This window comes from Osmerus mordax, chromosome 11, assembly GCF_038355195.1.
Source record: "Osmerus mordax isolate fOsmMor3 chromosome 11, fOsmMor3.pri, whole genome shotgun sequence".
NCBI classification, from domain to species: domain Eukaryota; kingdom Metazoa; phylum Chordata; class Actinopteri; order Osmeriformes; family Osmeridae; genus Osmerus; species Osmerus mordax.
The window spans coordinates 11,820,067-11,831,564 of record NC_090060.1 but is presented as its reverse complement, the minus strand read 5'-3'; the positions used below and the strand labels follow the sequence as shown (position 1 = coordinate 11,831,564).

General features: G+C 43.7%; 2 protein-coding genes across 3 annotated transcripts; both read left to right on the top strand.

The window, feature by feature from the left end:
* The first annotated feature begins 3,198 nt into the window (after nucleotides 1-3,198).
* On the top strand, nucleotides 3,199-6,742 carry LOC136952117 (transmembrane protein 25). 2 transcript variants are annotated; one of them, XM_067246805.1, is made up of 9 exons: nucleotides 3,199-3,251; nucleotides 3,951-4,060; nucleotides 4,165-4,512; nucleotides 4,732-5,022; nucleotides 5,142-5,276; nucleotides 5,388-5,421; nucleotides 5,601-5,701; nucleotides 5,979-6,047; nucleotides 6,264-6,742. In XM_067246805.1, exons 2-9 carry the CDS (start codon nucleotides 3,985-3,987, stop codon nucleotides 6,335-6,337), a joined length of 1,128 nt encoding a protein of 375 aa, XP_067102906.1. In that variant the 5' UTR covers nucleotides 3,199-3,251; nucleotides 3,951-3,984; the 3' UTR covers nucleotides 6,338-6,742. The 2 variants fall into 2 exon arrangements, with proteins under 2 accessions (XP_067102906.1, XP_067102907.1); XM_067246806.1 differs by having other exon boundaries at nucleotides 3,239-3,251; nucleotides 3,948-4,060.
* Nucleotides 6,743-8,252: 1,510 nt separating this feature from the next.
* Nucleotides 8,253-11,055, top strand: LOC136952083 (T-cell surface glycoprotein CD3 gamma chain-like). The gene is made up of 5 exons (XM_067246760.1): nucleotides 8,253-8,301; nucleotides 8,629-8,838; nucleotides 9,401-9,541; nucleotides 9,673-9,728; nucleotides 10,059-11,055. Exons 1-5 carry the CDS (start codon nucleotides 8,253-8,255, stop codon nucleotides 10,113-10,115), a joined length of 513 nt encoding a protein of 170 aa, XP_067102861.1. The 3' UTR covers nucleotides 10,116-11,055.
* The last annotated feature ends 443 nt before the right edge of the window (nucleotides 11,056-11,498 follow it).

Below are 11,498 nucleotides of genomic sequence, written 5' to 3'. Positions count from 1 at the left end.
TCTTAACTGTTGCCATAGCAACATTGTCATACGCCTCAATGTCCAAGGCATTCATATGGGCAAATGTATAGAGAAATGTCAACAAAAACACACACACATAGACTCTTTCTCATACACACATGCGCGCACACACACCTTCAGCCACAAACCCAAAGTATTTGACATCAAGTCTGTGTGCGGGGATGTCTGTGAGGTTCTGTTCGCTCCTCCCTCTCCCCTCCACTGTATTCCAGTGGACCATTCCGGAGTGGCTGTGACCTCAGAGCCTATGAGGCCCTTTCTCAGAGCGGGCCCATTCCACTGGGCTTGGAGGGATGTTTTGAGGTCAGGCTCTGTGGCTCTCTAAACCCAGATCAGCTCAGTGACATCGCAATCGCACAGGACAACCAGCTCTCATTGTTTCTTTTCTCGTTCTGTCGTTCTTTTTTCTTAATTTCATTTTTTATTCATTTTTACGGCTAATGTTCATGTAGAAATTATGATCATTATTGTTACTATTATTGTTATTACTGTTTTTCTGTAAAAAAAAGAAGTTTTATTGTTATTATGGTTATAATGAATATTATTATTATTAAAGGAAAAAAACAGTTCTGTGTTGCAAGAAAGATGACATAATATTTTTTGTTTAATTACTGAAGTAATTCTGCACTTTCGGTTCAAGCAATCTCTTCCCTGCGCTCCACCTTGCTCCACCTTGCTCCACCTTGCCTTCTCCTTCTCTTAGTACCCTGTTCTCCGACATTCAAAACCCTTCTTCAACCCTGCTCGTCATTCCATCCCTTTCTTTTTTTTTCTCCTCTCCCTGGCCCCTCTCTGTCAGTGACAGTGTGTTGCATTGTGGGTAGTTTAACCGACATTCTTCCCCTTCCCTGTACAGTGATGCCATGTATAGACCGCAATTTCAATTTGTGTATCAAAGCCTTAGTTTTAGAGGGTCTTGGGGAGGCTTTTTTATATTGTTGTTATTATTTGTGTTTCTGGATGTCTTCAGATACCTGTTTTTGTTTTCTGAATATTGAGATTTTTAGCCAAAAGAGACGAGGAAGTGAGTGACTCTTTTGTCTTCATGAAAAACGATTGTTCATTTATTGTTTTTATTATCGAGAAACTTGAAGAGGAGAGTAATTTGTGTCACTTTTTATCATTTCAATCATTGATGTTGTTGTGGCTCTAGTTCTTGTTCCTGTTTTTAGGTGGGGGTGTATTTTGCAGGCTGTATGGTGGGCTGTTTCAAAGACTGTCGTGGAACGGGAGGAGGGGAACATGTAAAATAGCTGACATATCATCATAAACATTAGGAGAAGGTGGAGATGGACACACACCCTCCTCTCTCTCGCTCCCTGACATCCTCTCGTATGCAGTGGTGTTTGACCTTTGACTCCGTCAACCATCCTATTGGAAATTAAACGGGCATGACCTATCCTCCACACTGTCCCAGATACCATGGAAACCGAAGAGGAAGTACTGCTCCCCACACTTGACCCCCCCCTAATCTTGTTCCTCCCTCCTTCTCTCTCCCCCACCCCGCACCTGGAAGACGCAAATCGGGCCTGTCCACGTCATGTGACAAAGCGAGGCAGCCAATAGCCTCCCAAGTCTCCACAAGGACCCTCCTCTTAACTACTTACAGGCGCAGCATCATCAGGAAGTGAACGGTTGTTGGCCCCATCGGTCTTAACATCCAGAGTCATGGCAGGGACCCCCGTCTCCGCTGGGAGTGTGTCTGAGGAGAGGACCCTCTCCCCGCCCTCTCACCTGCACGTGGTCCCAGCGCGTCACGGCCCAGGACTGTCCGGCTCTGGGATTAGGGGACTGGGCTCCATGATCTGTTTTCAGCTCCCTTTCCCAGGAGACGGGAGAGTCTGCCGACGAGGCTCCGCTCCATGACTAGTTGTGGCAGTTGAGAATAGATTTGTTTGTTTTCTCCTCTTCTGTCTGTTCCTTCACCTCCTCTTCCTCCTCCCTTCTTCGTGTGTATAAAACCCGCTCTCTGCTCGCCACCTGTATCTTACCTGCTCTTTTTCTATCAGTTCATTTTATGTCTTTTTTTGTTTTCGTTTTTTTCGTTTTCAGTACAAAAATACTAAAGTGCAACAACGATGATTAAAAAGAATACCAACCAAACTGAGATGAATAAATAAATATATATAAATAAAGAAATAATTTAAAAACTCCTGTGTGCTGATTGTGATTTCCACTTCCGAGAATTCTGAATGTCTTCTCTTCCACAAACCTTGAGGTCATGCATTAGTAATCCTTTTTAATAGGAAAGTAAACTTGTAGGATTTGCAGAATCCCTTTCCATTCTGAACAACTATGTATGTAGCGAATCTCATCAGTCTTGACTATTTACCAGTTACCTGTAAATCTTGGAGCCAGAAGATCAGAACCAGTTTAGGATGTCAGCAGACCCAGGCGTCCCATCGAGTCTAATCCATCCAGCCTCAGGCCTGCAGCGTTCTGCTACTTGGGTCTGCCTGTAGAGAGCTGCACTGCAGAGAATTTTCTGACTGGAACACAGAGCACAGCTCTGTGGAGCAAGCAATCTGGGAGAGGGGAGAGTGGTGGTGTGTGTTGTGTAGGTGGGGATTTGAAGGGGGGGGGGGGGTGTGATAAGATTGATGGATAATCGGATGCAATCTTGTTGTTGTACACCAACAGACTGACAGGTCAACCTGTCATCACTCTCTCTCTCATTTGGTGTAGTCACATGGTCACATGTTCATTGTGATGCTTGGTGGATAATGAATGATTGATGCACTGCGCAGATCCCTCTCTAGCTCTCCTTTTGTTTCCCTCTCTTTCTCTCTCGCCTTCTCACTCTGCTTTCTCTTCCCTCCACCTTCTCTCTCTGTCCATTTTGACTCCTCGTCTCCACGCCGTCTTTCACCTCCCCTCTCTTTCTCTCTCTCTCTCTCTGTCTGTGGAATCCTTCACGCACTCCATCAACCCCCCGATCCTCTCTTCCTCCCTTTCTCCCCTTCCTTTCCCTCCCCCTCTCTCTCCCTCCTCTCCCTGCGTCGGAGCGGCGGAGGCAGCGTGACTGCGTCAGCCAGTGTGGGCTGCTGTGATGTAGCTGCAGTGGCTCCAGTGTGCCGAGCGAAGCCCCGAGTCTGAGCCTGGCTGCTGGAGCTGGAAGGAGGCTTGTATTCTCCTCCTCTCCTCCTCTCCACCACCCCTTCCTCATCATCCTCCGCTCGCATGGGGCACCGGCAGGCTGAATCACACGTCCGTCTGCAGACTGTGCTGAGGTAATGCACAAACATTGTATGTGTGTGTGTGTGTTTGAGACGGAGAAATACAGACTGTACTCTATGTGTGCGCGTCTATGACCGAGACATGACTGTATGTGTTTATGTGTGTGCACACAAGATGCCTGCGTTGTTGCTTTCCCCCCAGTGTTGTCTATCCATCACTTCAGGCAATGCTAGCCATGACCGGAAGCCGTATTGACAGTCTTTAAAGGGTTTCGAGAAATTGTATTTCTAAAAGGGAGAACATCATTGTTCAGAATTTCCATTGACCTGGATATCAACACAATATTCCTGCTGCTTTGGTCTTCTGTACCGACATATCCTGTAAACGTGGCTACTGCTGTATGTGATGCAGGATCAAGTGTGTTTGTGTAATCACAACATGTTTTATGATACCGAAAAGCTCAAATCTGCCTGCTTCACAAATCATGCTTTGACAAGACATCCCATGAATTATTGAAGACTCAGAGAGAGTATATTTGTGAACAGGATAATCTGCTAACGTAAACCATACTCCCAGACAACCCCAGTAAGCAACATGGCTGCAATCCAGCTCACTATATCAGAGACTATGTTGGGAGGGTGATTGCTTACGACCTGTCCCTTCAGACCTATCTAAGTGCTTAAACTTGATGGGTTGAATCAGGATTTCAAAATATTCCCCCTTCATCCTTGTGTGTGTATGTGTGTCAGCAGGTAGGAGTGTGTGTAGGTACTCCACTGGGACGGCATGGTGTGTGTGTGTTGGAGGACAGGGCCAGGTGTTGCTATCCTGCTGGTACAAACCTTGGTCTGGGTCTGGACAAGTGAGGAACATACATCAACTTATTACAGAATCTATAACTTAATGTAAATCATCACAGTATGGATAATACAATGTGTGAAGTCTAAGTTTAGTGTCTCTACCCAGGTGCCATAGAACCCGCTCCCAAAATTGACGGATGGCACCGATCAGCAATCACACTACAGGAGAATGCCACGCACAAATTTAACTGCCAATCAGACGGCTGGGACCCCAACGCCCCGCCTCTGCTGACGTGGTACCTGAACGGAGAGAGGCAGAGAGAACCCGTGAACCACGGCAAGGGGCGCCTTGTGATGACATCACCTAAACAGTCGGCAAAGTTGCGTCCAAACTCGCACCCCAACAGCACGTTCTCTCTGCGAGCCAGGAAGTGGCACCAGGAGCTGGTGTGTGCGGTGTCCAGACCCGACAGCACCCAGAGCTACAACGCCACCGTAACCCTTAACGTCCAATGTTAGTTTGGAGAAGATTCCTGAGGGGCTGGATGAGTTACATCTTACAAACATGAGTGAAATACACACATACAAACACATAGAGGCATGCACAAATATATTCATGTGTGTGCATTTGGCAACCCCGTCCAATACACACACACTGACTTATTTATTCTGTAGTAGGCTCATTTAAAGCAAAAATTCTTTTCTTTTTCTACTTCTCCATCCTTTCCTCCAGTCCAGCCAGAGATTCTGAGAGTGAATGCCCACTACAGTGAGACGGCCGACTCCGGCCTCTCCCTGGTCCTATTCGCCTTGGTACGCTCCAACCCCCCTGCCACCATCACCTTTGTGGACCAATCCGGACATCTGGTAGCTAACACCTCTGACTTCCTCATTCTGGACTCGCGGAGCTACCCCTGGCTGACCAATCACACGCTGCGGGTCACCCTCAGTAGCCTGTCAGGGAATGTGTCGGTGAACGCCAGCAACAGTGTCGGCGCTGCCCAGAGCAACCTCACTCTGGCAGGTCTGTGCACTGGCCTCATACCCACTACCAAGTGGAACAAAAATGCACAACACAGACATGAAGCAGACATGCTTAGCTGGGTTTTACTTTTCACCGAACCCGCCCTTTTGCTTCCCCAGAGTTCTTGCAGTCTCGCGTGGAGGTGCCCATGTTGGGCATCGTGACAGGGGCAGCTGTAGCCTTCATCACCCTCCTCATCTTCTCCCTGCTGGTGCTCTGCTTGCTGCACAAGAACAAGGGAAAGGCCATCATGGGTGTGTGTGGAGGTGGGGGTGGGGGGGGTGGGGGGGAGGGGGAGAGGTTGTCATGCATAAGAATTACGAGGAGTCTCCACAGTTTGGCTTATGTGCAATGCTTCTTTGCAGATGAGCCAGTGGAGATTGTGCTGGCCAAAAAAAGGTATGTATCATTGTGTGTGTGTGTCTGTTTTGTGTGTGTGTGTGTGCCCCTCGTGGAGTTTGCCCCCATGAGGGGCAGTTCTATGGGCGTATGTGAAGCCCTCTGTGACATGCTTGCGTGTAAAAAGGGCTATACAAATACATTTGATTTGATTTGAGTTTAACGGCTGTCTGTTTTAGTGATTCCACCAGTATTAAAGTGGACAAAACCTACATGCCCAGAGAGAACATGTCCCTACCCTCCAACATGCAGCTCAATGACCTCAGCACCCTCCGCAAAGGTACAGCACAGCTACAATTTTTCTATTACCTAGAACCTATTTCCAGAAATCCTAGACCTCAGAACATATTCCATAAATTCAAATACCTTTAATTCCTGCTCTCAGTATTCCTAAACTCCCAGATCTCTATAGACCCCTATACCCTAAACTCTGATATCCATACACACCACTCCTCAAGCCAATGGATGTGGCTTCGACTGAGGTTTTTAGGATTACTAGGAATCTCAAAGCTTTAACTCTATTTTCTCTTTGTGACCTCCTACATATCATCCTGTAGCCAGGGAGGCTGCCAAACACAACCTGGGAGAGGAGGAGGAGGATCTGTCCGCTGCCTATGCTGCTAGAGGTGAGACAATGCTCTCTTTCCTCTTGGACTCACCTTCCTTCTTTCCTTCTTTCTCTCTTTTTCTCACTATCCTTTTCTGTTTCTTTCTCTCTCATTGTCTCTCTCACTTTCTCGTTGACTCTTTCACTCTGTCTCTATGTATCTATCTCTTGCTGATGGTACATTCTCTGCTGAAGGGGCTGACTGTTTCAACGCTGTTCCTATCTTTGCCTCCAGGTTTCGCCAGATACCCCATGGTGGGCTACATCTATAAGGTCAACAGCATGAGCAGTGATGAGATCTGGCTCTGACCACATACATACGCACTCACACACATACACACACACACAGAAAAACCTTTAAAGGCACAGGACCCTGACAATACAACCGCCCAATCGGAGCCTCAGAATAACTGCCAGTCAATCAGACAGTACCGTCTTCATAAATCTTTGATGTCATGGTTTTATTTACAGTACCTCAATGTCAAGAGTGTTATACAAGTTTGATTTGTAAAATTCATTTTAACCTTAATTTTAACTAGAGGTCTTGCCACCTTTTTAGGGGCTGACCACTTTACAACATACCAAACTTTCTCTACATACACTCCAGTCTGGTGTCTATCACAAATATATAATCCTCTCGCATTATGGAATGCTTAATGTTCTTTCTATTACATGAGAATGTTCAAGATGATGTTTGTGAATTTATTTCTATAAATACATAAACAAATCATATAAAGGTACATATTTGTATATGTACATGTACTGTAGTTGTACATGTTTATGTATATTTGTATGCATATATGTATATGTGTATAAAAGAAAAGGTCTAATAAAGACGGTATATGAGAGCGATGAAACAATGTTTCCTGGGGCTCTGTGGAACCACTAGGAGGCAGCATTCTCTTCACCACACTTTAATTCTAAGGAGTTAGTAGAACTTCTACTCACATTTGTACATGAAAACATCCAGGGAATCAAAGTTTTGGGGGGTAATGGGAGCAGGTGGAGGCCAGGCCAGGATAGACATGGTCAGCGTTAGTGTCAGGGTCAGGGTTCATGCAAACCAGACTGGAACAGTCATGTGTGAAGCTGGTGGACAACATGGAGTGAAAGTGACATGATATTGTCTCTCATATTAGAGCTAGGTTACAAAACGGGCTCCTGAAGACTCCTAACATCCTGTAGTCCCTCTCTGTTGTGACTTTAAGAGATGGATGACAGGAATGACGTGAGAGTAAAGGACACAAAAGCAAAAACAAGAGAGAGAAAGAGAGGGGGGGGGAGTGAGGAGACAGAAGTGAAAAATAAGAGAATATTGACAGGTGGGAGAGAAAAAGATGATGTGTGTGTGTGTTGGGTGCAGGTGTTGGCTGCAGGTTACAGGGAGCTGTGGTTTGTCGTTATCTGACAGGAAGCAGCCTTGTGGGATGATCTCTGGTGTTCTGGGTGGCGCTCCACACTAGCATCTGCAACAGGAGCTCTAGCTTGTCTCAGCATCAGCGGGATGACACACTCTCATAGTAGTTTGTTATGTTCTATTTGTTTATAGTCATGCTCAACAATTGTAACATGTTCTTCTAAAGTATGCAATGAGGGGCTTCAGCAATCAATTACCATAGAGTTCAAATTGTATTTAAATGCATATGACCACAATTATACAAAAAGCAGATGTATAGAAAAACAAAGCAATTAGACACACTTCCTCCTTACACGCACTGAGCAGACAGACTTTAGGCAATTGATACTGCGCAGATCCTTTGACAACCCAACACATACGGTTAAGAAGTTCAGGTATGTTTTATGGTTTCTGATCATCTTTAACAGTTTATACATTTCATTTAGGTTAAGACCAAATCCAGATAAATGTTCTAAGTTACATGAGAGACATGGTCTATCGATGAATAATAGTAAAAGTTGTCTGAGGGTTCTGCATTAAGCATCTATCATCTCAGTCATTGTTGCATATTAAACCTGTGAATCTTGTTGAACCTTGTATGTCTGGCAATGGCTCTCAGGCAGTACAATGGGATGGAGAAATTATAGACAAAATGTCTGACTGCAAGCATGAAATGGCACCTTTCCTGTGTTTGTGGGCGTACAGGTTGTGGGGTGTGATGGTAAGTGTCTGTGTGAGGGGGGGAGGGCGGGGGTAGTTGGTAGGGTATGACATTTGATAAAGTATGTAGCAAATTTTTTTCTGCAGTGCTGAGGGAGAGGAGAAAGAATGAAGACTCTGCTGTTGGCCAGTGTACTCCTGGTTTGGACCATGAGGGGTAGGTTGGAGGAATAAGAACATAAAATACAGACCTACTGTGAAGCGAAATTAGATAAAGTCCTCATATCACTCAGGACATTCTGTTTAGATTTTGTGAAATAAAAGTTTTGTGTATTTACGCTACATAATTGCGAGAGGCATAAGGTAAAAAACCTGTGAATATACACGTGTACTGTGTTTTATTCATCAACATCCCTTTAAAGTAGACGAAAATGTTCTTGGTCTAGCATAATAAACTAAATATTTTTACTATGGTGGATATACAATAGCACTTTGGACTGAAGCTGTTCAATCGGCCGATAAAAAAAAAGTTTTTTTCTTTCAGTATCTTCAGATGATCTGGAGAAAATAAAAGTGTTCAAAGAGAAGGACGGAATCAGACTGGAATGTCCGACGAAAGAACCTATGGATTTGTTTAATGGATTACTGTCATTCAATGGGAAATTGCAGTATAAGGATAAAAATACAGGGGAGTACACATGCAAGAGCAAGATTAATAATGAGAATACATATCATATATATGTCAAGTTCCGGAGTAAGTCATAGCCTTTGCATTGGTTTATGATTTAATAGACTTGCGAAAAGTTTATCATATAGGAATTATCGTGAAGTAGCCTAGCTTATGATTGACTTTATGCCACAGTTGATCGAGTTGGCCTGGTGTCGTTGATATACATAACACCTATATTTACTGTGTGAGTTCAAGTCTTCAAGGCTCTCAAGTCTCACGCATTTCACGCATTTGTCACGCTGAGAAGTAAGGGATAGCTTGTCCCGCTATATACAATTAATGGCTGAGGGATACTGATGGACGATTTATTTCGAGTTCATAATTGTCTCGAGTTATACTGAGTTAAATGCCACCTACAAGCCAATCAGAACCCCCCCCCCCCCCCCCTCCCTCCCCGGTTGCCAGGAATTCTTTTAACCGAACGCTGGTATGGTAATACTTTTTATCAAACTTGAGAGCCCTGGTTTAAGTGTCTGTCTCTCTATCTGTGTGTGTGGGTCTGTGTCTGTGTGCCTGCCTGTCTGTCTGTCTGTCTGCCATCTGCCCCTCTTTGTGTTTTTGTTTGTGTGCGTGTGTTTGTTTCCAGCATGTAAGAACTGCATCCAACTGGATCCTGCCGCTGCAGCAGGTATGGCTATCGGAAACCTGGTGGCTACAGTTATGATTGGAGTAGCTGTATACCACATAGCCTCCCAGTCCAGACGCACTCCAGCCACAGTCCAACAAGGTGAGAGATCATGTCATAGACCAGGTAGAGACCATGTTAATATGTTTCTCAAGAGAAGTTGTAAGAGGTCATGCAGAAGAAGTATTCTTGTTCTGAAAGGGTCATTTCAAAAAGATTTATTTCCCAAACAGCTTCAGATCGCCGTGCACTCATCCCTAATGAATCAAACAACGAAAGCCACTATCAGGTACAGTAAACTATTCCCATTAGTTCCGCGACTGTAGAAACACCTCTCTCTCTCTTTCTCTCTCACTCCTATAAATGAAACGGAAATACAATTAATTTAATAATGCCCAGCAACATTACATTTTTATGTATGAATAAATATCTGTATGGAATGTTAATTTGGTTAGGCTACTCGAATGTGTTTGGTAAGCAGCTTTGACCAAAAAATGGTGTACCCAGGGTACCCACATGATCAGTGTGTCCTCTGGTCGGTTGTCATGTCTGTCATATAGACATGTTCACAAGTTCACTCCTTCTGGATTTAACCAAAGTGAGTTCTTCTTCATGGCAGAAACTGAACGACAGGACTCGCAGCAATGACCTCTACTCCTACGCCAGGACTGGCTAGGCCTCCTCACCAACTGACCCACTGACCACCCCCTCTTCCTCTTAACACACTGGGCAAAGTGTTGTAATTGGTCCCACCTATCTTTCTTATACCAAATCAAAACGTTAATTTTGTTTGTATTTTTGGGATGCTACCATTCATGCTTTCTATCATGTTGTAGTGCTTAGCTTTCTAGTAGGTCTCTATACTGAATTAAATATACTGTAAATGTACTAATATGTAGATACCAAAATACCCTAAAGCTTTTACAAGAAATGTGAAACTCTGTACTTGCTGTTAAACATGTCCCCGCCTTCTTATTACATAGGTCAGTTTATGTTATTTTGTTATGTAAAGTTTGATAAAACTATTTTATTTTAAAATAAAATAATTAATGTGTGAGGAAATAGAATCAGAGCAATGTATTTAGAAAATTGTTGAGTTCAAAACTTGGGTGTCACCTTTGATTGTGACTTATTATTTAATAAGAAGATGAATGCTGTGGTTTAAGGAAACCTTTTCCATCTCAGGTCCATTGCTTAATTAAAATGGTTTCTCTCACAGAAGGACTTGGAAATAGTGATTCATGCTCTTAATACATAGCGGCTGTATTATTGCAACCTTTTATATGTGGGTTTGTCTCAGTCTTCTCTTCCACGTCTGCAAGTAGTCCAGCATGCAGCAGCTTGACTTCTCACGGATACTGAGAAAAGAGAACATCTGACCCCTGTTCTCGTTTCCCTACATTTGCTTCCAGTTAGTTACAGAGTTCAATTAAACGTTCTTCAATGTGTTTTTATGGCCTTGCATGGTCAAGTCCAGGGGTCTTCAAACTACGGCACGCATTTGGACCGGCCCTCTGAACAATGCCAGACTTTTTATTTTTTTTATTAAAAAGAATTCCCACTGATTAATATGCAGAACTAAGTAAATGTTTTGATTTCAATAGCAATTAATATGAAAAAAGGTCATTACAATAGTAATAATGCTCTTTTAATAGGTTATATATACCTTAATATGTATGGATGTACGGTGCATAACAAAATAATAAACTAATCTAGCATAATGAATACATTTTTAAATAATAATAAAATCTCCACAATAATACTGGTAGTCACTCCGGCCCATGTAATTTTCTGTTACAGACCGACTTGGCCCCACATTAAAGAAAGGAAAAATTATCTGGCCCTCGCAGAAAAAAGTTTGGGGACCCCTGGTCGAGCCCCTCAGTATATTGCTGATCTACTTCAACCACTCTGCGCCTAGGTCTCTTCCATCATTAAATCAGTTACCCCTCTCTGTTCATCTTTCCTATTTGAAAACCAAAGGTGATCAAGAGTTTGTAGTTGCGGCCCCCATGTTATGGAAACAACATTCATTTGTTGTTAGGTCTTCTTCCTCACT